The following is a 27,583-nucleotide window of genomic DNA, read 5'->3' as shown; positions in this document are numbered from 1 at the left end:
AAATATCAAACGCACGGTTAGATGGGCACGTCTGAACAAGGTCACGATCACCAGAGCAGACAAAACCAAGAACATAGTAATCATGAAAAGGGAAACATACGAGAAAGGGCTGAAGGAATACATAGACGCAACTCAATGCAATCAGGTTGGAAGTAACTGGGTAGAAAAACTACATTCACGAGTTAAGAGATTGTCGTGCTCGAAATTGGCCAAGAAGCTAGAACTAAAGAACATCACAATGGATACCCCGGACGTACCCAAATTATTTGCGTTCGCGAAAACGCACAAAGAAGGCCAACAGTTTCGTCCGGTTGTGGATAAAACCAAGGCTCCCACCCGTAAGTTGGAAAAAGCGATTCACAACATAATTGTTCCACACATGAGCGGATATCAGTTCACCATCTCTAATCCGGAAGAATTAATCATTCAGTTGAAACAGATCACCTCCCCAGCTTACATAACGGTGCTGGATTTTAAATCGTTGTATCCTTCCATCAAGATACCACCGTGCTTTTGCGCACTTCGAGACTTCCTGTTTACGAAAGTAAATGACACAGCCCTCCACCAGAATGTGTTGGAATTAGCGCACCTCATGTGTTACGGGTCGGTGTTTCAATTTAAAAATGTAACATACACACAATCGCGGGGTGTCCCGATGGGAAGTCCACTGTCAGGGGACTTGTGTGAGTTGGTGGTGAGACAACTCGAATCCAAAACACTCCCGGGATTCACCAACGATATCCTACTATACAGACGTTATATAGATGACGTCATCATCGTATGGAAGACAACACCGAACTTGGCGCAATTCGTAGAAAAGATGAATGATAACACGTATGGTCTGTCAATCGAAGTTGAGCAACATAGTGATACCAATGTGCATTTTTTGGATGTGGATATCAGGATTGACTCGCACAACATCCATACCTCTGTGTATCGCAAACAATGTGCAAGCCCCACATACATCCCGAGTGACTCATGCGACCCGATCCAATACAAAATAGCAGCATTTAGATCATTGGTCAGACGGGCATACACGCACTCTTCCACTCAACAAGCGCTTAAGAAAGAGTTGAAACATATTGAGAAGATTGCGGATATACACGGCTACCGCAACATTATTCCAAGAATGGCGGAACGCCAAAGAGCACGAATGAGCCAAAACGCACCTGCAGTGGCACAAACTAACAACCAAAATACGGAGGTGGAGAGAATACCCATCACATATAACCCGACCTTGAAATCCGTATACGCGTCTATCGCAAGGAGACGTAAGGTCACCGTTGCTTATAGGAGAGGCCCAACCATTTACACTTTGTTACGTAACGGAAAGGACCCATCGGACCCGAATAGAATGGCAGGCGTATACCGAATCCCGATAAAGGACGAGAGATTTAATAGGGATCTGATCTACATAGGATCAACGAAACGCTCTATGGAAGTCAGGGTTAAAGAACATGAGGCGGATATAAGATACAACAGAGCTACCACGTCGCTTGCAGTGTACGCTTCTGAACCGGGCATTAATGTGGACTTCGCGGGGGCCACGCTAATAACTAAAACGACTCGGATGGAACATCTCAAATGGCTGGAAGCGATAGAGATACATAAAGCGCAAACTAAAACAACATGCATTAATTCACGCGACGAGATAACTCTTTCGCTTGCTTGGCAAACTTTATTACAAGAGGATGCATAAAGATTTATTTGGGTCCGATAACACATGAAATCATGTGACCCAAAGATAAAAAAGAATAAAAAGATTAAAAAGAATATGATACAGTACGACAAGGAGCACGACAGATATAGCGCATGCGCGATGGTCATCGCGCTTTCGAACTATCTTCATTTGAATTTGTTCTTAAAAGATCGGAACGCAGTTTTTTAAAAATAATAGAATCCAGCAGTTAACCTGAAGAAGGACACGGAAGGCGTCCAGAAAACGTTCGTTGAATTGAAGTTATTTATTTCACACCGGTCAATAGGCACAAGTGAGTTCGATTTATATTTTTTCACCACAAAAAACTAAAATCTATATACTTTAATTTACTAAAATCCAAAAAGATAAAATATTTTTAAAAATTACAACAGCGGCTGATTATAAATAAAAATAACGATTTTTTTCTGGACAACAATACAAAAACTACAGAAAAAAGATTTTGAACGATAACCTTATATTGATTTGTCAACTTGGTCTCTCTATTTCAAGAGATTTCCCAATATTGAAAAAAATAACATCCACGAAATCAACAAATCTGCATAAGGAAATATTAGATACACCGTTTACTTATGAAGAATTAGAAGAATCAATTCGTAAACTGAAATTAAAATTGGCTCCAGGTATTGACTTAATTACTGCTAAATTTATAAAATTACTGCCACTATCAGCTAAACAAATATTACTTGATTCATTTAATTATTTTTATAATTCGCTAAATTTTCCAGAATCTTGGAACTCAGCTAAAATACTTATGATTTACAAAAAAGGAAACTGGAATGAACCCGAGAATTATTGCCCAATAGCTCTTCTACCGATCATAAGAAAATGTTTTACATCAATTCTAGCAGCACGTTTTCAACGTTGGATAAAGGAACGAAACCCGACTTCGAAATTCCAATTTGCCTTTATTAAATCCAAGGAAACCGAATCTGCCATATTCTTTTTAACTTCAATAATTCAGATTTACTTACAAAAAAAATGCAGGAAAATATATTCAGCCTTTATTGGCATTTCAAAAGCTTTTGATTCCATACATGTTCCTACTTTAGTTAATAAACTAAAACTGTTTGGTGCTGGAAATAAATTTTCCAATTCTATTATGCAATTGTTCTCCTACTACAAAATTATTATTATTAATGGCGATCAAACTTATCAGGAAATAACTATGAACCATGGTATACTACAGGGTGAGCCACTATCACCATATCTCTTTAACTTTTATATTAATGAAATAGATAATCTATTTTTAAGTGAGATGGAAGGAATTTATCTCAATGGAGAAACTTATGGTGCAGACGACCTAGTACTAATTGTTCCAACTCGTGCAACATTACAATGTAAGATCGACAAGGTAAATAATTGTCTGAACCCACTAAATTTATCGATTAATGTATCCAAATCAAAAATAATTATTTTTAGAAATAATATTAAAATAGCAAATCAAGGAAATTTGGAATGGAAATTTTCAGTTACATTTAAAAGCCCTTATTACAAAAATTAATCTACTTATCAACAATGTCATTTATTTATGTTCGGTTTTAAAAATTACGGACCTAAAACTTCAGATGAAAATATTTAACGTACCAATTACACCTTCATTTTTCTATGCTAGTCCGATAAAGACAATAGATTTATTTTATGATCTGGAAAAGTTTCGCATCACCTACTTATTAAAATCAAAAGAAGAGTCCCGGGATACACCATAAGAGCAGAAACGAACAGATATCAACTATTCCCTTTTTTTCTGAACAGACTGATCACAGATTAATAAATACCAACGATTCGAAAACAAACACGTGGCAATACAAATTTAATAAAGTTGGTTTAATAAAGTCAATCATTTGGTGTCTCAAGCAGAATATTTGATAATTCAGAGAATAATTGGAAACACGGCTATACACTAATGATGGAATCAGCCTTATCACAGTCTATTATAAAAGATCAAAATTTAATAATGAAGTCGATTTATCACCCTCGGTACTTGGAATCTCTAAATATATCTACAGAATCGAACATCTTATCCACTAATATGTTCATATTTGTTGATAATTTATTTATATGCTCATATTTGTTATCAAAAAATTTGTATAATTTTACTGTAGTATTTACAGATTTGGCTAACAGAATAATGTATAAACTATAATTGTAAACTTAAAGCTATGTATAATAATAACCCCCTGTAACAAGGTTTTTCCTTACTACAAATAAAGATTGATTGATTATAACATATTTTATGGAAATATTACAAAAAACTCTAAGCAAAAGAGAGAATTTATGACAAAAATTATCATATTTGTTTAATAGGGATGCACAGAAATATATTTATATTACAGATAGGTAATAATTTCAAATACACGATTAGAATAAAATAATGTGTTAAACATACCTCTCTTACTAGGAGTAGCTGCTTTTCCTTGTGAGGATAATTTTTGTCCACTCCAAGTACTAGGTAATTGAGAAGCGGCGCTACTCGTACGAGCCGGAGCAGATGCAGTTCTTCTAGCCGAAGGTACTTTAAATATATATGGTCATAAATATTTAATATAATTCTTTCTATTAAAGTAAACATTATGCAATTCAATGTTTTGATTTTTATCTTTTACAAAGTTGAACTTTATATATTATTATAATTTTTGAAGTAAAAAAATTAATAAAATATTAGAAGCAGAACTTATTTATAACAAACCAATAATTTTATAATTATTTGAGCTATTTGTTTTCTTGATATCCTAGAAAATATGACAAGTCGATCCCTTTTATAAAAGATCAGAGTGTAAACGAATTTCCAAACATTGGTGAGTGTTACTCAAGAGTAGCATTTGTTTTTCATTCTAAAATAATTTTCATGTTTAATTTAACAAATCAATTTTTCAGTTAATCTAATAATGAGAAAAGATAAGAAGAATTAATAATTAAAAATATGCATAATTTGAAAGTAGAATTAATTTTCAGCCTTTTTTTGTGTCTTCTCATGTTACAAGAATGCAATCTCTTTTCTTAAATGTTCTTTAATTAAATATATTTTCTATATACTGTTGTACTTTCCCGATTTTTCAGATCTATTATATAATTCCAGTGGCCAAACTGCAGTTCATGAGCCACATGTGGCTCTTCTACACCATTATTGAGGTTTCCATACATATACTTACACAATTTCTTTTTATAATGGTGCATACTGCTTACACATAAAATTTTGTAAGTGTTTTGACTATAATGTAGTGTGATATACATACAGATTGTAAGTGTAACTTGCAACTTGGGAGCTATGGGAAAAGTTGAAAGATTTAAATGATTGTTCACCTAGTTGGTCATAAAGTACTTCATAAGTAAAGTAATAGTGATATTTACTATAGAACAGTCCACCTCCTTCTCAGCAACTACAACTAATTATATCAATACACCTGAATTTTTTGCCAAGCATTAATTATTTTATTTCTCTAATGTTTTCAACCTACTTATTATAGGCCATCTTCAGGCTTACGATTAAACCTTTCCAAAATGGAACGCATTGTTTTTTGAATGCATTTCATTTTAAATTTAAAAGATTTACAATAACTGTGTACATTAAATAAATGAAAACAAATAAATATCAATAAAAATAACATAAATAAATAACATGTAGTAAACAAGGCTAAGTATAATTATTACAAGCTTTAGGGGTTTTTAAGTTCCATGCTTTTTTCTATCATATACTTCCACGCTGTTAGAAGTGTATTAGCATCCTTGGCATTTAGGCAACGGTTTTTCATTTTACTTTTATATATTTCCATCTCTAACACAATGGATGGAGAGTGGACCATTTTAATGACTTTTGCCTCATCCCATTTTACAATTGCTCCTTCGATCTGTGCCATAATCACTAATAGTGTGTTGTTGAGCCCTTTATCAATGTTGTATTTCTGTTCTTGCAGACGTACCGCAGGTTTCTTCTGGTTACACTCACATAATCCTTTGCTACTCCCAGCTGTTGATTTTCAAATGGTATCTTATAAACTCCAGCTTTCTCTTCCATTTTTACACTGTCTTTATTGTTCCTTAGTAAGCTATAGATATTAGGTGCTCTTTTATAGACCATTCTTGAGTTTTTATAAGTAGCCAATTCATTCATCACTCCTCCTATATGCTTATTGTATGTGAATTTGTTAATTGCATGTACTTTAGTGTCTTTTTTGCCTTTATGTTCTCTGTAACACTTGACCAGGCCTTCAATTGTGGTGGTTTTGTAGCCTAAATTTGTTGCAGTTCTTTTAATTCTATCGCTCTCCTTGAGACGGTCCTGAACATTGGTACAATATAAAAAAGCTCTTCTGATGAGTATATAAAAGTAAAACGAAAAACTGTTGCCTAAATGCCAAGGATGCTAAATGCCAAGGTGCTTCCAACAATGCGGAAGTATATGATAGAAAAAGCATGGAACTTAAAAACCCCTAAAGCTTGTAATAATTATACTTAGCCTTGTTTACTACGTGTTATTTATTTATGTTATTTTTATTGATATTTATTTATTGTATTTATTTATGTTTTCATTTATTTAATATACACAATTATTGTAAATCTTTTAAATTTAAAATGAAATGTATTCAAAAAACAATGCGTTCCATTTTGGAAAGGTTTAGTCGTAAACCTGAAGATGGCCTATAATAAGTAGGTTGAAAATGTTAGAGAAATAAAATAATTTATGCTCGGCAAAAAATTCAGGTGTGTTGATATAGTTATTATAGAACAGTATTATAAAGTAAAACTTTAACCATATATAATATAAAATATAAACGAAGGATGTGGCTCTCATGTATTTTTCTGATAGGCAATATAGGACTCTTGTTGTCACATGCCATCCCTGATATAATAATACTTTGTACATTTAATATTTAATTTTAAGTCAAACTTTATAAAAATTAATGTTAAACATAATGTATTTTAAAAACATTTATGAAGATTTGAAATTTATCAGCTTTGTCTTGTTAACATTCTTCAACTCTGCTGTTGATAAATTAATTTATAATTTAATATACAAATATCTGATCAGTAAAGTTTTTGGACTATCCTTAGGCTATTAACTAATTAAATAAATTAAGAAATTTGGCCTAAAGACAGACAGTTGGCTGCATTTTACAGTAAATTTAATACAAAATGTCAACCTAACAACCTTTGAGCCAAGTTGCTTAGTACCTAAGTATTGTCTAAAAATATCTGGAAATTAGGTATTTGAATATTAATTTTGGGTTTGGTAATTGTTTATGTATATAACTTAACTATTATTGAATAAGTATTAAAAACTTTTTTAAAATTTCAATTAATTTAATTATTATAACATAAAGATGCAGTCTTTTTATTTAAACTGCACCTTAAAGGGTTTTTGTTGTTTTATGTTATTTGATTTAAGTGCAGGTAGAAAAGAATTTAATTATTCATTTATTCTCTTAAAAATTGTTATAATCAACTTCTACTATAAATTAGATTTAGCATTTTCTTTTATATACCATCAGCTTTGTCTCCAGTTTGCTCTTCAGTATCTGTTGGTTCTGGTTCTCTCTTCTTTTTTCTTTCAAGTTTTGATTTTAAAGGTTTTCTATGCAAAAACAATGTTTAGAATTACTTGAATATATAACAAGAATATGATAAATAAAACAAACAAACAAACAATAAAGCAAATTAGTCTTACATTGATATAATTATTACAGAACTTCAGAAGTAAGGTTATTTATTCCATAGTTTCAACATTTGCACATTTTGATCCTGCATGTTAATTATCATGCAAGATCAATGAACATAAATACAATATCAACAGAAATAATTCTGTAACTACCCTTGCCCGGTATGCAAGCGAACCCAAGGTGTCAGAAGATTTTGGCAGCGCCCAACTTATAAAAGAAATATACGACGAATGCAAACTAAGAATGGCGGAAGTATTAGAAATATTTAAATACACACTAAGAGAACATTATATTAACGGCAGAGAGTGTGCATCGCTCTCCTAGGCATAAGATCATTATTTGATAACCCCCTTAAAAAGGAGGGGCGGCAAAAATCATAACCCATTGCAAAACTTAACGTCATTGTAGTACTTCAAATGATTTCATTTTATTTACATTTATTCTTAATTGTACATTATTTTAGTATGTTATTATTATTTAAATTTATACTTTATTTGTAACTTAATCAATAATCCTGTTAATTTTTAAAACATAACATAATATCGATCTAAAATAACATACTTTTAAATATCATTCCAAACAGAGTCTGTTCATAAACCTGATGAAGGCTTATTAATCAAGCTGAAAACATTAGTTATATTAAAGTTTAAGTTGCTGGAAAAGTACATAAGGTAAGTATGTCTCTCTAGTTACATAATCTAGCCATTCAATTTTAGCTTAGTATTCAATCATGAAGTAGTGTATTTAAAAATATTGTTAAATGATATAGAAAAATAAATCAATAATTAAAAAATCTGTGCTCAACGTACAGGGTGTTCTGTAAGTCTGAAACCATAGGAATGTTGATATTTGTTTATTCTTTTACAGATGGCATTGGATAAGGAGGAATAAATTCAAGTTATTTTAATGATGGAGACTCAGTAGCAAGAAGTTGCTGAAGATTTTAACAGGCTACATCCAGACTACTGTATGCAATTGATGTGAAGCCTGAATACAGCCTGTTATACTCTTTGGTGACTTCACTCTGATTGAGAGTCCAAGTCATTAAAATAACTTGAATTTATTCCTTCTTATTCAGTGCCATGTAAAAGAATAAATAAAGATATAGTAAAACCTCACCTGGTCGAACTGCATTAACTTGAAGCAGTCAAAAAGCACATCGTAACATAACAGTTTCTAATTGAAGCAGTCAACAGATCCCGAGCAGAATATATATGGTTTTCCATATAATATGGTCTTCTTAAGTTGAAATTTATGGTAATTTTAATTTGAACTTTATGTTCCATATCTCTTTATCTTTTTATAGCTTTGTAATCTTTATTTTCTCTTACATTCAGTGCGAATACAGACAATTAAGATAAACACTACATCTCCATGCCGAATACAACACAACAACCATGCCATTACAACCTCGTATCAACATCCTTTTATTGATACAGTATGCTATTATTGGTATTCTGATAGGGACAAGTGGGGTGTCCTTCACAATGCCCTCGAAAGTGCTATAAACTATACGATTTTGTAATCATTCTATGAACAGATTCTTGAGAAATGGTTTGATAACACAAATTTTACAATCACAAAAAAGTTTGAGGAAATTTTCAAGATTCAGTTTAATATTAAAAAGTGTTGTCTTTTTACTATTTTTGATCAACTGAAAATACTAAGAGTTGTGAAATATAAACATATTCACTACCATATTTCCTCAATTCTTAACTTTCTTATCTAGTTTTGCTTATCTGAAATAGAGACACATCTTAGAATCAATGGTATCTTACATTTGCAGTCCAAAACAACAATCAGAAGACTTGCACGAGAATGATGCGAGCTTTATGCACTAATAGTAATGTTTTTGGCTATCCTGCTCAATGATCACAAGTTCAAATGGGCTTTGCTAGAAAAGAACATTTAATAGTAATTTCTCTTTTAATGTTTAAAATACCGTTGTGATAAAAGTTTTTTGGGGATATAAAAGTTTATATGATATGTTTTTGTTTACAGCCGGCAAGCATTGTCTATCGCATGTGCATTTGTATTGCTTTTTCTTTTGTCACTTAACAAGACTTGAAAAACTGGACATTTAAAAATTTCTCTCTCCATAAAAATGTCTTAAAATCTGATTTCAAGTTTGTGATGTATCTTACAATTAAGGAAATACATCATTTTATGGTTCTTAAGAACGTTTTTCTATCTATTAAGACAACAATCTATTATTATTAAATAAAGAAATAGTTTTAATTCTCAATATTATCTTACAATAAACCATGAATTGTTTATAACATTCTTAAATACACTTAAAATCAGTTCAGTATGTTAACAAAAATTATTCAAAAAAGTTATTTTGAATTTTATATACAAATACAAATTTTATTAACTTACTCATGTTTAACCTGACCATTTCTTGGTTTACGATAGAGAGACTTCGGTAAAGGAACTTTGGCAGTGGGAGCTGTATGCGGTCTATCACGTGTTTTGTCGTCTTTCGCTGGCTGTTTTCTACAAATATAAAATTTTCCTATAAACTAACAAATTCAATTAAATGATTAAAAATATTCTTTATATATTAAATTTTAAAATATATAATTTTTAAGTAAAAATAAATCTGACAGTTTTTCTCTTATACAGTAGACTCCCCTATAACATGGGTTCATATAACATATTCAGGATGAACCACTCATTCCTCAATCAACAGCAAAAATTCCTGAGGTTTTTTGACCTGACAAGATTTGTTCCTGGATCCCCAGAGCAGTAGGCAGATGCCTTAACTACTCATCCATCTAACCATAAAAAGATATTGGTTAACAATTCTAACTTAACACAGTCTTTCCCTCCTTTTCTTAAGTTGTCTGGTTATCATAAGTATATACAGTAGAACCCTTATGACACGGATTCGTATAACACAGTGAAAAAATTGCGATTCATATAACACACTAAAAGAGACTCATAAAACACAATAAAACGTCATCGCCGACTCGTGTCGCGACAGGATTGGTGGAATCTGGACCAATAGTGGACATTGCACAAACCGTTCAGTTTAAACGAGCAGCGGACCTACTAAAAACCATTTATTATTCAACGGCCATAAAAATTATATTTTTATTAATGATGTCTCCAAAGTTCAGCAACTTTTTCGCAGAAAAATAACTTATCGGGAAACACGCACCCGCCATTCGATGAGCCGCTCTGCGACGAAAACAAGCTTAAGCAATGGCGTTGTCGAATGGTGCACACTCGCTAAGTAATCCTACAATTTTTTGTTTATAGCATAGTTTATATGGATTATTCACAAAAAATTATATGTGATTTGGAAACGTTAAGTCAAATTAGTCTAGAATCGATTAATTTTATGGAAGAAAACCTTTCAAACAGCCGTAGCCTCTAAACTCCACATGTGCCGGGCTGTGATTGGCTCATGTATTTAAGTGACTCGTACAACACAGATTCATATAACATGGGACATATCTACAGTGTTATAGGGGGGTCTACTGTATTATTAAAAAATCTAAACATATTTAGGTCTTTAAATAATTATTTTAAAGTATTTATATTAATAATGCATTGTAATTAAACAACAAATATCTGTAGAGAAAATTATCATATTCACAATTTAAAATTTAAAACTACTGAATAAATAACTGAATTAATAAACTGCCAAATGACATCATATGCGAAATATATTGTAAATTCTAGGAAACAGTATTTGTTGATAGAGTTTATATGATTAATTATTTACAGACAAATTCGCCCAAGTAGGGATCACCATCCATTAGTTTGTGTTCCAGACGATACATTTCGGCGATCGACCTTTCTTCTTAGGCTACGAACCGTTGAAAAAAGCTAAAAAGTCCTTTTTAAAACATAAAAAAGTTTCCAATTAAAAATAAAATATTTTCTAAAATCGGAACTGATGATGTACGACTGTCCTTGTTTCTCCATCTTGCCTTTTCGGGGTGTTTCGTCCTTTTATCCACAGAGAGGAGAGCGCAGGAAAATGCAGATTAAAAAGGTCCCCCTGGCGACGATATTTCACATTTATAATTTGTTATTTTTTCGTCCGATGGTTATTTTTAAGTTTAATTATTTAAACTTAAAAATAATAATAATGATAATTTTGATACAGTAAAATTTTGCTAAGTCAAACTACATTAACTTGAAGGTATCCAGGGAACTCAATATGGGTTCTTTAGATGCCTTCAAGTGTTTACATAATACAATCTGAGTCAAAATTACTGGTACTTATACTATTTGTCTAGGTTTGAGTTATGTTGAAGTCTATGCTAAATGTTGCATATGATAATAAATGGGGTAAACACTGTCAGTCAGTGTTACAATAAAAGGATTTTAATGCCATTTGACAGTGTGCTTACTTTATTATTATACTTGAACCTATTTTCCCTGTGTATCTTCCACCTTTTGTAGGTCCATGATCATTTTCTCTTATATTTTGTACAAATACAGATGATTAGGATAGACAAACACTATGGCTCCTTGCTAAACATAACACCATGCCATTACAACCTTGTATCAACATCCTTTTACTGATATAGTATGTTAAGGGTGTTCTTACAAGGAGGTTCCCTACACAATACTCAAAAGCAGCATAAACTACGTACAATTTTGTAATCAATCTGTGAACAGATTCTTTAGAAATAACTTAATAACGGGAGATTTCAGTTGCAGAAAAATTTAAGAAAAACCATTTTCTCAAGTTAATCAATGTGTTAACTCGATACTCTTTAATTTGAAGTCTGGATGTTTTTATTCGTTAAAAGTCAACATAATGGGGTTCTATGGTAATAGCAAACACTGTTAATATTCTGTAAATATTATAGTGAACATATCTTTATGAATGAATGAATGTTTTTGTGTCTATCTGTTTCTCACTTACAATTGTTTAAGTTCTGGAATTCTAGAATTTGTAACTGTAAATGTTCTAGTGATTATTTTGGCATTTTATTTAGTCTTTTGTAAAGTGTTATTGATTTTAATACTTAACTTTTTCGACCACTTTAACTGACAAAACAATATAAAATGCATCTTGGCTTCTTATGTGAACTTTGTAAGATGGATTATTTTGGAATTTGAATTTGAATTACATAAAATTTTTTATTTCATTATTAAATCTCATGATCTGCTGTTATTACTTAATTCTGTTTTTCAACTTAAGATGCAAGATGGATCGGGACCGGGGTGCCTAGTCTCCAGTTGTGTGAGAGACAGCGCAGACATGTGGGGAGTGTCGCTTGTCACGAACTCGTTCGGCGAATGAATTGGTGCCAGGTGACGTTGCTCGCGTAACTCGACACTCAACATCCAGATTAGTGGTTCGCCCTTCTCCGAGTCATAGAAATGTACGAGTAAAATAAATAAAAACTTTAAATTTTGACGGTTTCTATGCCAGATGATTGAAAAGTCGCATCTCGTTTAATCAGTCTTAAATAATCTTACAAAACGTCATAGTTAATTGATTTTGGGGCTTTCTTGTATCTCTTTATATGGGCCTACTATTTACATATACATTACTTTTTACTGTAATTTTTATTAAATTTTCTAAGTGCAATTAAAGTATATTTGGCAAAGTGTTTTGTATTGAAGAATACCTGTCAAGAAAAACAGTTATTTTCTGTTAGAAGTCCATGTTTTGATCTGACATTTTGTTTTCAAGTTACTTAAACATCTAGTCTCATTGTAGTTTCAATAAATTGAATGGTAAATCTTATTGAAATTCCTATTTATTATAATACAAATTTTTTATTAAAAATGTATTAGATATTGTGATTTCTCTTGGTTTTAATTTTTATATTTTATCCATTATTTGTTATAATTCTTGAGTAAGTACCCAATTAAAACAACCAACCTTACTTGATTTCATAAATCAAAACTTCAAATTCGGACAATCAATCCATTTATTAATGGATTATTTTTCTCAAAATGTTTATAAAAATATTTTCAAATTGTATAAAAATATATTTTGCTAAATAGTTGAGTACTTATTCTATTCGATATCCACGTGCGTGTGCACCGCTTAATGACTGAAATATATTCCGAGAAATGCATTGTTAAGCGAACGTCGTAACGTGTACTTAGACAAACTTGTACATTATAGTTTACTACTTTTATAATTGTTGCACAAATACTTATTTTGCACCCCGAAAAGGCAAGATGGAGAAACAAGGACAGTCGTACATCACCAGTTCCGATTTTAGAAAATATTTTATTTTTAATTGGAAACTTTTTGTGTTTTAAAAAGGACTTTTTAGCTTTTTTCGGCGGCTCGTAGCCTAAAAAGAAAGGTCGGTCGCCGAAATGTATCGTCTGGAACACAAACTAATGGATGGTGATCCCTACTTGGGCGAATTTGTATGTAAATAATTAAACTTAAAAATAACCATCGGATGAAAAATTAACAGAGTTTATATGAATTATAAATCTCTTAAAGTAGCTTATTAAGAAAGTTTAAATATTTTATAAATACATGGTTAGTCAAAATAATGCAGACTACTTCCACATTTTATTTCAACTTTTCTACATATGGTATTTCCCAGTATGTATCAGTCTCATTTACAATAACAATGCACTGGTGATCAGTTTAATAAGCTTCTACTGGATGTCAAGCAACCTAACAAGATGTGGAAGCAAATGGCACTATATTGGCATTTGCAGACTTATTCTCAAAATGACATTGGTTTAATATAGACAAATAGTAAAAATGATGTTAATAATATAACTATCGAGGTGGCCATATTGCTTCATCAGAACTCATCATATCCATAGCTTGACAAATGTGACGTCATTGATCACCAATGTGCTGTTTGATGCATACTGGAATCTTATAATATAATCAAGATGGGTTGATAATAATAATAATAAGTACAGGGCCCAAATGGTTAGGAGTTGAAAGTTGAAATCTGGTACACAGGGTAACATCATGAGAATGCACAATAAGAAGGGATTTTTCAAAATTTCCCCTGTGGGGAGAGGGAGAGGGTTAAATCAGATATGGACTGTAAATTAAAATAAATAAAATTAAATAATACAAATGAATTTGGTAAAATATAAAAGTATTTGAGTTAAAATTAACTGAAGCAAACGATATTGAAAGTACATAAACATAGACGAGATATCCATAATTTAATGACAAAGGTAAAAATAATTTAAATTCTTCTTAGTACATCCTTCTCATGCCACAGAAACATATAAACAGAGTTGACTTTAAATATAACAATTTTACATACTGCTTTAGAGAACTTCTAAAGTTTGATTCTGCATTTGTCTTCAAATAATGCATACTTTAAATTTTTTCCTTAATTTTTACTGTTGTCAATGTATTTCATACATCAAAAATATCACTTTACATTGTTACAGGAATCGGGAAAGGCTTTATTTTAGTTAAATATTTTTCCAATTCCTTAATACTAGCTTCAAACCTGATACATTTAAACAAACTAATGTTAATAACAGTTATTTGGGTAGCATATGATATTCTGACTTAATTCAAAAGAATTTTAAACTTCCAAACATTAATATATTGTATTTAAACTGGAAATTTATATTTAGTTACACCATTTAACTAATTTTATAAATAAATACAAAGAAAGTTTCACACTAAAAATGAAATTAAAATTAAATTTTGTCCATTGAAGTCACACTTATATCTATATAGTACACCCCCCTATAACACGGTAGATAAGTTCAGTGTTATAGGGGGTCTACTGTAATGTTAGTTTCAGTTTCAGCAGCATCAGATCTGAGGATCCAAATCATCTTTCTCACTTTGTTCAATCAAGTGTCTTGGAATTATGGATTCTGAAAACTTTTATCTAAAAATACAGCAGTTTAAGGTGATATTTTTGTTATATGCTACTAAAGGAGTCATATGACTTAAGTTTAAAAAAAATATATTTAACTAACTTATCTTGTAATAAGTTAATAACCTAATAAAGATCAAATTTAAAAAATTCATTTATTACTCACTTAGTTGTTGCAACTGCCGTTACTAGATTTTTATCCCAGACTTGATTCCAAACGTCCGATTGCCTACAACACGGAACGCCTTGCTGTTCTCCGTACAGCGGTCTTCCGTGTGCTCTCCATCTATATTCGTCGGCTTTCTTTAATCTTTCCACTACTTCTGTGTACCAAGGATTAACTTCCAATTTTGTCGTAACATTCTAAAATGAAATATATTTAAATTAAATTTACCTTTTTGTTTTTATGTATATCAAGATAGTAAATATACAAGATGGAAATAAGTTCATTAAGAGATTCTATAGTTTCACAACATTTTTATACTAGGGTTAAAGGATGCTAATGTTTATAATTAAAATATAACAACGAAAATTAAAAACATCCGTAAATATATTTTTTTATTCATTATTTTTACTATAAATATCATAATAGAAGGATAATGTCATATGATACAGAGTGATGTTTCCTAAATGCCAGTCTGCAGCAAATTTAATTAAAGGTAACAAGTATTTCTATCTCTAAATAAACCAGTGTGCATACAAAGTTGCATCTAACCAAATATGCATCCCTCAGCAATGGTGATAAATGAAAACAAAATGCAGAAATAACTTGGATCTTCAAGCCCAATTTGAGTTGTGGCAATGCATAGAACATTGAATTTACAATATATTTTGAGTTGTTTTTTTATAAATATTTAAATGAATTGCTGTGGAAAAATATGTATATATGTATATGCGGCTCTTCAACGAATTCTGTTTTCAATATATGGCTCAAGTTCTAAAGAGTCTGGCCACCCCTGATACATATGTAAATTAGTATTTTAAGTACTTTAAATTCAACTTTACCGTAATTCAAGTTTAGGAGTTCTAAGCTCAAGCCAGTATTTCATGAGGAATGTATGAATACTTGCAAAGATTTTAAGTTACAGAATTCATTATACCGTCATACCTCGGTACTCGAACGTTTCGAAGCCCAAACAAATCGGTACTTGACCAAAAATTTCAAAAAAAAAAATGCCCGTTTCCAAACAAAATTTTGGTACTCGAACGGGAAAGCCCGCCAAGTCGACGCCGACGCCGCGGTGTCAGTTACGAGACAGTCCAGTTAGGCCTAAATTTATTTAAATTATTTAATTAAAATTCTAACTATTAAATTTAGCAAGAGATGGCGCCTAACTCCTAACTCTAGTACCAAATTATCTTAAATTATTAATATTACTATAGCCATTTGCTAGCCCGATAATACGGCAGTTGTTGGTCTTTACGAGACAGTCTTTGTTTCGCATGCACATTAACTTACGCTATGCTATATTTTTTGGATTAGCATTTTTTTCTTTTGATTTATTAGCCCTTGAACATGGGTCCCAAGAAGAATAAAAGTGAAAGTGGTAAAGTGAAAAGGAAAACAGTGAGAACAACAATCAAACTGAAAAAAGAAATCATTGCTAAACACGAAAATGGAGTTCGTGTTTCGGATCTTGCTGTCCAATATTCTATGGCTAAGTCGACAATATCGACTATTTTAAAGAATAAAGAAAGAATAAAAAGATACTAGCGAATCAACTGGGGAGTGGGGATTAATCCATTTTACATTATTTGTAATGGGAAAAAATGATTTGGAGTCCAAACATATTGGTACTCGAACCTCTTTCTGGAACGGATTATGTTCGAGTACCAAGGTACCACTGTATTTAAACAAAAATACACAAATCATAATTTTGAAATTGTAAAAATTACAAATTCTGAATGAATATTAGAACTTCAAAAAATGATGGCAAAATGAACATTAACAACAAAGTTAACATTGAAAGAATTAATATCCCTTTTTTGATAGCTGGATTTTCGACACTTTACCATACTTACAACATAGAGCTATTGAATTTTGTAAAGTAATGATTATTGTTATTTTATTTTACAAGTTTTCTGCATTCAAAATGTTTTTTTTTCTTAAAAATAGTTATTGTTATCTTAATAGTAGTGTTCTTTACTTTAAAATTATATCCATCCTAACTTTATACTATAGGTTATAGGTGAAAAAGATAAAGGCCGCACCATTAGGCATAGCCTTAGAGAAGAAAGGAATGAGAAGTAGAAATATGGGGGTAGGGATAGGTATAATAGTAGTAGGAGGGAGGGAAAGGGTGGATAGTGGGGAAGAAAGCAGAAGGAAGTGGGTCCCCATAAGTGATGAGCCAGAACAAAAAGAATGAGGATATAAGGTTAACGGAAGTTCCCACGCAGGGGAAACAGTAATAACAGAACCATTAATAAATATGGGGTGCGAAAAGTACAAAAAGGAGAGGCTTCATAACCGAGATGGTATAGAGGATAACATTGCGTCACCCAGGAAGTGCAGAACTGGAAGGAAGAACTTTATATTATGTAAAAGGGTTTTTATTTAAGAGGTAATAGTGAACAATAGCAGATTTTACACAAAGTGCAATTAAAGTCATACAAAAAACTTTTGAATTAAGATATCAATCAATACTATCAATCTCTTAGCTGATGAATAGTCCATAGCTGACAAATGTAAGATAATTCTGACATGCAGCTTCCCTAGCATTTTTTCCATATTTGCCAAATAGCAGTACTACCTTGCAATACTCTTCATTAGTGTAGTTTTTCATAATCTTTTCTTGACACTATACTCTTCAAAAAACCATCTGATGATCGATGATTGCCACACCCATGTTTTTGTGTATGAAAAGTGTACTGCTCTTATGAAAATAATGGTATTTTATGTAAAGTTTTCAGCCTTTTATTTCCATCATCTGTTTCAGTGAAATGTTTTTTTCCTGTACAACTTTCTCATTTACTTTTTTCCTGCATCTCTCATGATTTCTGAGACAGGAATGCTAATATCCAAATTTTATGACTACTGGCATTGTCATCAGTCTCATCTGGTAGTGCATGGTCAGTTTATCATATTAATATCTCACTCCATAGCTGTAGATATCTTCATTCAAAAGTTATTTATGTGACTTGACTTTACCATAAATTGAAAATTAATTCATAGTATTAATATATAAACAATCATCAAAATACTGTAATTTTCTATGAAATTAATGTCATCCTCAGTTGTTGATTGGTTAGTGATTACAAATACTCAAAATTTTGACCATTTATATGTTGATAGTGAAGATATGGAATAGAAGCACAGCATAGATTGCAGATCATAATTCATAGTACTTTTATCATCTTCATTCTTTTCATTATTTTATATATCTGATCAGATGATATATAAACATTTTAAACTCTTTGACTTGAAAAGATGCAATAACTTCACAAATTGTGCTTTAATGGAGAAAGAAACATAAGAAACAAATGATGTTCATACACGCTGTAGAGAAGAAAACTGCAGAAAGTTTTAAATTCTACTGTGTGTCTTGTGATTTTGGCAAAATTAAAAAAAAAGGAAGCTTCTTACCAATAGACTTTGTTATCATCATTAAAATATTTTTAAAACTAGATCAATTTGTATGTGCTCAATCAAATTTTGTCAGATTTTCTGAATGATAAATCTGTTACAATTTAAATTAGTCGTTAAGTAGTTTGGTCTTACCATATACAGGTTATGTTACTGTTACACTGAATGGAAAATCTGTTTTTCCACAATACTCAGATGGCAGTATTTAAAATACCAAATATAGCCCCAAAATATATGGTTTAGAATTTGGAATATTTTCAAGTACTATCTTTTAGGGTGTAAGATGCAACTAATGTCAAAAAAAAAAAAAAAAGAAAAAAAGAAAAAGCTAAAAAATTGTTTCTCATCCTATGTGTGAAGTTGCAATCTCCCCATGAGCTATGAATTCCCCAAGCCTTCAGTAAGTTACAGGTAATCTAAGGGATGTAGCCACATGGAGTGGCAAGGGATGACACTTCCTACACTAATGCTCTTCTACTCCTCACTCTCTGCCAGTCCTCACCGCCAACCTCCACTGCTGCCCTCGTACAAGTTTAAAAGTAAACATGTAAAAAAATCACAAAGCAGTTGACCACTGGATGAAACGGAAAACGGACACATCAGACTCAAATACTAGGCTACTTGATGAGCTACGAGGTAAAGAAGAATAAATTTAATATTTGTTCTTGTTCTGCCATTTATTTATTTCTTTTTATTGAGCATTATCATACATATTACTTTGCATATGACATGCAAGGAGCTGCCAGATTGATAAGGCAGCTCCTTGCACAATAATATGTTGTTAGTGATCTTGGGGCTATTGTGTTTTTTTCATAATCTACCTACCTATACTATGTTTATGCAAGCTAACAGCAATGTGGGGACCTGCTTTGAGGACCTAGGATTGAATCCAGATGACAAAAAACCTCTAGAATTTTTTGGGGACAGTTTATCCAAATAATAACCTATTGTGGATCTGGCTAAACCCATAATGTGCTTGCTAAAAAAAAAAGGCTCTTAGCGCTTGCGGGGCAGAAAAGTTAAAAACAAATTTGCCTACTTGAAACAGTGTTGAGAAGAATAAAACTGTTAGCATTTTTATCAATTTTGTATGTGTTTTTGACAGAAATTATTATTCTTTTGGGTTAATGTTAACCTTAGGTAGCCAAGATGGCGGCTCATCTCTAATTCCAGCAAGGAAACAGTGGGACGCACGTTCTAACCTAACCTAACCTATTCTAATAATATGGTTGCTAATAATTATGGTAATTTATTAGAATAGGTTAGGTTAGGTTAGAACGTGCATCCCACTGTTTCCTTGATGGAATTAGAGACGAGCCACCATTTTGGCTACCTAAGGTAACATTAACCTTTTTTTGTATTCATGTAATATTAAGAAAGTGTATTATATGCAAGCCTAATTATGAAAAGCAAGCCCAAATTATGATAATGATCAAATGATAGAGCCAGATTAACTATCAGGATAGATCTTGGTTAGTTAATTATATAGATATCTGTGTAATTAATTTTTAATTATTTATTTATTTATAAGCATGCATACATAATAACCTATGGCTTATATGTTACAAAAAAAAAAAAAAACAGAAATTACATATATTGGAAGCCATATGGTCAAAGCTCTAGTTGAGTACAGGTTGAAATAATTATAAAATACATTGTGTTCGAGATATTTGTAGAAGGCCTGATTAATCATAATTTGCTTGAGTTACTATCTGTGTAATTAATTAACCAAGTTCTACAGTTAATCAGACAATTTCACACGATGCTTATAATCAAGTATCATGCAAATTTTGGTATTTTAATTGACAGAAATTACTCTTAATGCTTTCATTATAACATAGTTTTTTCTTTAAAAAAAATCTGTCTGATGTTAAAAAGCATAATTACCTTAATTTTAGAAGGTTTTTTCCATCCACCATCAATATAGACATATGTAGAAAATGGTCGAAACTTTGCTTTATATTCCGTCTTTCTCAATTTTCTATAAAAAAAAAGTTAATTAAATAGACAAGTAAATTTATTTATAATTAATAACTATCACAATTTAATATAATTAAAAAAACAATAATAATTTAATTTTTAATTCTGACATAAAGTATAAAAACACATTGTTACATTATACAAGACTAGTTACAAGAATAAGTAAATTTAAAGAAAAATTGCTTGTTAAAATATAAAGAGTTCTTGATATTAACTCAGATAACCTGTTTGAGAAACATATTATTCTGTTAAGTCTCAAACAGTTGGAAACATTTTAAAATTATTGCTATGTTGTTTTTAATGTAATATATTCTGTAAAAGTACTCCAGAAAATGGGTTATATTATACTGTGGATACTCTCTACCTTGGTATTCACCTAGCAGAATGGTGCAAGTTCAGAAAAATGAACATTTTTGGTGTTCTTTTAAGACCTGCTTCAGGTCACAAATTTCAAATAGATGGAATGCTTAACATTTTAGTGTTCAAATGTGTCAGGCACAGAAGAGCTTATATGAAAATTCAAATTTAAAATCCTGTAAAATTGACCAATAGGATGTGTCCAAGTATAGAAATTGTAAAACGAATTTCATAATGATGTATCAAACAGGGCCTGCCATACTTGTGAAATCGGCCTCTCTTCTTTAAAATTTATACATTTTCCTTGTCTTTCTGCTTTAAAAATCTCTAGCACTTCCAGTACTTTGAGTTGATCTGTGTTTGTTGTTGTTTTAATTAATGTAGCTCATTGTAAATCAGGATTAATTTCATCCTCCCCTGCATATGTTGAGAGGGCAGTGGTTTGCTTGCCTTTATCTACATTTGCTCTGTGTTTGGTTAAGCAATTTTTCAAGAGACCTTATGGTTGAACCTATGTAGATTAAGTTTCTCTGGAACCTTTTATCTCCGAGAGGTATTTTATATATGCCTGGTGCTCTGTTGTAGTCAATCAGGTCTTTTTCATTTCTGAGCATTTTAAACATGTGAGGACTATGTCTGTATGTTACTCTTGTGCCCGCATATGATGTGGTGGCTTATGATGCACGCGATGATCGTAGATCACCACATTACAGTAAGATTTAGTTTCTTGTAGTGCTGGGTTATCTATGGTAGCATCTTTGAGTGTGCTGTCTGTGTTTCTTTCGTTTCCTGTCTATGGGCTAATTTATAGGTAAAGCCCTTGGAGTAGTCATACATAGTAGCAATGTCTGAAGATTTAACCCATTTTCTTAGGATCATTCATAGTACTGCAATGAAAATAGGCTCTCTTTGTAAGTGTTGTGACGGCTGCTACTTTGTAGTTAAATGGATTGTTGGAGTTGACCAGTATGTGTAATGGAATAAAGTCTGGTTTGTAATAGATATTCGTGTCAAAACACCTGTCATTGGAAAAAAAGTCTATATCTAAAAAATGTGCTCTGTTCTCGCCAATTTGGTCTAATTCCAGAATCAGTCCATGTAGAGTTGTCATTCATTGCATGGATGAAATCATTAATGTTAAGCTCAGTTGTTCAAATAATGTGCAAATGTCATTAATGTGTCACCCATAAATAGTGATTTATGACAGGAATTTAGGAAGAAACCTGTCTTCTAATCATTGTATAACCATTTCACATAAGTCACCAGACAATGGACTACCCATGGTGACCCCTCGTTTTGATAGGTAGACAATGATATCCAATTGGAAACGGGAGGTGTAACAAAGCAAGTGGAGACAATTCCAACATTTGTTGATGGTGTTCTTGCATAGGAACTTTTTGCATCAGCCAATCTCTTAGGTTACAGAAACATGTTTCTAATCTGATTGATGGATATAAAGACTTGAAATCCAAGATGGTAATCCAAGGGTTACTCGTTAGTGTGCATTGGCATAATATCTCTACCACTTGTGCTGAGTTCATGATATTAAGTTGGTATCCCAGGAAGTAAGCTGTGTACTGCTTGCTCCAACTTGTGGGTAGGAAACCTGGCTTGTCTATGGGTTGTAGTTGTTGCCCCTGCTTATGCATTTTTGTACAAGCAAACAGTCTAGGGACATTTGGTGATTTGACTATCTTATTGTCTAATTTCAGTTGTTTAGCTAGTAGCATGTGTGTAAATCTATGGACCCTTTCTTATAAACGATCTATGTAATCAGCCCTGATGTTTTCATATTCTGTGTCCTGAATGTACTGTAGTAATGTCTGTGTGTAGGAGTCCCTTTTCATTAAAACTGTAGATCAGTTCTTATCCGCTTTTAATAGGACGACGTTCACCCTCAATCACCTTTTACTCACCATCAGGTTCCTATAAAATTCTCCATGTTGCATATGCTCTTTCCAGTTGCAATTTCTAATTCTAAACTGTGCTTTCCTGAAGAAGTATTCTTTTTGCATTTCATTCATCCCAAGGAGAAGGCACTCATATGTTCCATTTTCAGTTTATATGTTCCAGGGACATGACATACGTTGGAACATTCTTCAAAATGTCTATGAAGTATAGGAGTGGGGAAATCCCATCCCTATATTTTATTTGTATAATAAAATTTTTTGTTGTAATGAAGATTTTTAGGAAACACATTATTTCATTATTCTATACATATGATATTGTTGTGAATGGTGTTAGGACAATAACCCCCCCCCGAATACCCCCGAGAATAACTCCCATGTAATAACCTTCCAGATATAACCCCTCTGTATAAAAACCCTCCAGATATTAAACCTCCAGTTTTAAACGTCAGTAAATTAAATCAAATATTACAGGTATCCCTTGATTAAAGCAGTTAATTAATCCTCATTGCTACCACATATGTCAAAATTCATTAATCAAATATAGTGATTAATGCAATTTTGACATATGTGGTACCTTGGTACTCAATTAAACAATCACCACCCACTAGAACAAGTTTTTGGTTAACAACAAATATTTTTATTTTAATAAATAAAAATAGCAAATCCACTAACACTTTATTTGCCAAGAAAAACATCTACGTTAAGTAAAGACAGTTGTTAAAGCTGTATTAATTAAAACTTTTGCTGCATATAAAAAGGGATTGCGCAGTTAATTTCATGAATTAATCAAATCCTGCGTTAAACAAGATACCTGTATTTGCTAATTACCACCCAAACTTGCACTCTTAATTTGATAAAAACTCATTTTTCTGCAAAAACATGTCAATAGGTAAATAATATTAAATATCTTTTCTTTTTAAATTTTAAGTAATAAAAAAAATCTACAATGAAAAATTTGTTAAAAAATACCTTAAAGTTATAAATACCTTAAAGTTATACCTTAAAGTTTTACAAACCACGAAAACCAATACGAACCACTGCAGTGAATATATTTATCATTAATCAAGTTTATGTAAATCAGTCATGGAGTTTACAATCCAGGCAAATTGAAGTTTTCTTCGTGTCCTGCGGGTATAGTGTTGAAGTAAATGTCGCTGCAGTGGTTTATATATATATTGAAAATATTGAAATAGATAAATATTGTATATAAAGCTACTCCTGAAACTAACAGTTTCAGGAGGAGCTTTTATTTTTATGAGGGTTTCAACACAAGAGCTTTTATCTAGGGGTTATTGTTGAAGGGGGGTTTTATCCAGGGGATTATTGTCCTGTTATGGTTATGAATGTGTTTATTGTATTCAAAAATCTTACTCAACTGTAAAGTCAAAAAGAAATCAATATTGTGTCAATTTGTGCTATCACTTCAATGGACTTTGTCACAATGATTTCTGATGATAAGGCACAAAAATCAATATTGTAACAATATTTTGGCTATTGTAGAGATAAAGCACAATATACCAAATGTTAGATTATGTAAATACAGTTTATAGAAATTGGGGACATTCATTAAGTGTAGTTTTTGACCCTGTTGTCTACAATGTTGTACTTTTTGCAAACCCCCTCCTCTTTAACTATGTATATAATAGTTCATGGATCTGCTGATATTGAAGAAGTGATTTTAAAATGTTCTGAAAATATTTTGTAACTGACAGTTTATTCATATGACTAGTAAATAGGAGTATAAAAACAAATTTATAAGCTACTAACACCACTAAAAAAGTCTATGTAGACTTTGCCTTGACTCTTGTTCTATTGTGTACAATGCAATAAACAAAAATAGCTACTGGAAAATAACTATTAAAAACAAAAAACCTTGATAATTACAACATGGGTATCGGAGTAAGGAGATTGATGGACTTATCGACAGGTTTCAGAGGACTAAAAATCGGCAGCTTCCTCCTATGAATCAAGGGAGAAAAGTGATTCTCAATTATTTTCCTTTCTTGCACACGATGGTTAAGAAAGTAGCCAGAAATAACAACATAAGCCTGTTGTATCGGCGTAATCCTACAATATATCGACTGTTGAGAAACGACAAGAAAAAAGAGAACCAGAGTTTTAAGACAGGGGTATATTCTATACCTTTAAAGGATCGTCGATTTAATACAGATCTGGTATACGTCGGTGCAACTATGAGACATTTAAAGCAGAGGCTTAAGGAGCATAGATACTCCATCAATAAGAGCTTGGATACTACTGTGCTAGCAGCTTTCGCTAAGCATCAGGAGGTCGACGTTCATTGGGACAAAGCGTCTATTATTAGGGCCACGACCAACAAACAAATGCTGAAACATCTAGAAAAGCTTGAAATCTACAAAGCCCACGTTAACACGGGTTGCATTAACCACAGAGACGCAGACGGTTTATCCACGGCATGGAAGTCGTTTTACCGAAATACATAACGTTCTTTCTTGTAATAGAAATATTTTTGCGGCAGTATTTTTTGTTATTTTATTTTTATTTTTATTCTTACTACGATATTTAGCGCATGCGCTGTTTGTTAGTTTCTAATATACGACGGCGTTTTTGCTTTGGAATTTTTTTGAATTTTTAAATATTTGTATTGCTTGAGTTCTTTTTTCTGCATTCTTTTGTTTAAGTTCGTTTTAACTGATGATGGCTGTTTAAAACAGTCGAAAACGTTATTATTATTAAATATTTTTTGCTGGAATTATCAAGGTTTTTTGTTTTTAATAATTTTTAATTGTGTACAATGATGCACTTTTTGTAACCCTCCTTCCCCTTAAACTGTATATGTACAGTCAAACCTGTTTTTATGCGGTGGATAGGGACCGCATAAAAAAAATCGCACGAAACTTCACGAGTGGCTATAAAAATTAGTTTTCGCAACACAATTAAAAAAATATTTTTTTATGCGGTCAATAGGGACCGCATAAAAAAAGTCTCACATAGAAAATAACTCAAAACCGTACGAAATAAAATTTATTGACAACAGATGTCAGCACTTGACTGCATCGTCTCGTCTATCGTCTGTTTTACATATTTTTGTCCAGGTGGTGTTTTGTTGACTTGAAAAATAAATTGTTTCATTTTTCGCATATTCATGCAATAATATTACTATAGAAAATAATAAAAGTTAACTCACGCCAAAGTTGCATATATTTCTGATAATTAGCACTGAGTTCAGCGTTAACGTAGATTCTTCTTTTTATTGCAAGCACTTTCGACGAAAAATTACGATCGTCGTCTTCAGGCGAATGTGGAAAGAACAAATTTGAAAGAGGCACGTGCCGAACGTTCCAAACCGAATAACGGAAGATTTTCGTTGGCGAATTTTTAAAAAATATAATGTATTCTTTTAGCGTTCGGTAACTTCGCCGGTTCGAAGGAGATTTTAGATCGGCACGAATTGACGGTGCATGCGCTGAAAAGCACACACGCTACGTGTGCGCTTGTCGGCGTGTTTGAGTGTTTATGCGCTTGTAAAGAGTGACCCAAATTTCGGGCAAGTCCAGGGTGGGGACGTTGCATGCCTCTGCTGTTATTGTGAGGATCGCTTCCCAGATGAATATTATTTTTCTATTGTTGGAGCTTTTTAGGAGCGCTGTTTCTGACCAAAGCGGAGTGTAACCTTGTTGTAGAACTTTTCTGGTCAGCTCTGTTGTTTGCCTTCCTTTATTTATATCATCCTGGTGTTCCGCGATACGGCAGGCGATCATTCTTGTTGTTGCCCCTATATATTTCTCTATTTCTCCTGTTGTTGGATTTTTTAGTGGCACCGCGTAGACCCCCGATTTTTCTAATGCGCTGATTTTGTCTCGGTCGTTGCATATGGTTCTGCGTAGGCTGGGTAGAGGGGTCAAGGGGAGCACGAAGCCGTACCGCCGGAATATACGGCTAATGAGTATGGACTGTGCTCCTAGATATGGTAATGTTGACGGTACTATTGCCATTTCTTTTTTGTTGTGTAGCGTGGTGAACGGGTGGATGGAATCGTTCACTCTACGCAGTACATGCGTAAATTTGGCGCCTGTGAACCCAGCGTGTAATACTGCCATTCGTATGATTTCCAATTCATCGTTTATTAGGTCCTGCGATGAGGGAAGCAGTATCGCCCTTCTGATGAGAGCTGCTATGGCGGCATTGATATACCGCGATGGTTGGAAGGCGTCAGCTGGAGTGATGTGGGGAATCATGTCGGACTTGTGGTATACCGCAAACCGTGGTCCTTCCGGCGATTTCTGTATCTGCATATCCAGAAATGTTATTGTCTGGTTCCGCTCCTTTTCCCAAGTGAATTTGATGGTGGGATAAACGCTTGATAATCGCTGCATAAATCGGATAAATTCTTCCTCTGAATTCCCCCATGCTACTAGGATGTCGTCAACATATCGTAGGTATAATAGGGGGTAGCAAATAGTGAGCGGTGCGTTGAAAGTTTTTTGCTCCACGTCCCTCATGACGAGCTCGGCCAAGACTGCAGAGAGAGGGGAGCCCATAGGGACACCCTGTTTCTGGAGATAGATTTTCTGGTTGAAGCGGAAATA

At 32.5% G+C, this 27,583-nt stretch overlaps 1 protein-coding gene across 1 annotated transcript in view; it reads right to left on the bottom strand.

Moving 5' to 3' along the window:
- Positions 1 to 27,583, bottom strand: part of LOC136983149 (fibrous sheath CABYR-binding protein-like) — a 126,971-nt gene that overhangs the window by 24,619 nt on the left and 74,769 nt on the right. The window contains exons 8-12 of the mRNA XM_067279792.1: positions 20,656 to 20,749; positions 15,349 to 15,545; positions 9,754 to 9,870; positions 7,201 to 7,289; positions 4,107 to 4,232 (exon numbers count right to left, since the gene is read on the bottom strand). Of these exons, the coding sequence (XP_067135893.1) occupies positions 4,107 to 4,232; positions 7,201 to 7,289; positions 9,754 to 9,870; positions 15,349 to 15,545; positions 20,656 to 20,749 (623 nt within the window). The remainder of the gene's footprint in view (positions 1 to 4,106; positions 4,233 to 7,200; positions 7,290 to 9,753; positions 9,871 to 15,348; positions 15,546 to 20,655; positions 20,750 to 27,583) is intronic.

This window comes from Centruroides vittatus, unplaced genomic scaffold (genome assembly GCF_030686945.1).
Source record: "Centruroides vittatus isolate TY-2023 unplaced genomic scaffold, ASM3068694v2 contig_877, whole genome shotgun sequence".
Taxonomy (NCBI): Eukaryota; Metazoa; Arthropoda; class Arachnida; order Scorpiones; family Buthidae; genus Centruroides; species Centruroides vittatus.
This window is presented reverse-complemented; position numbering and strand designations above follow the sequence as displayed.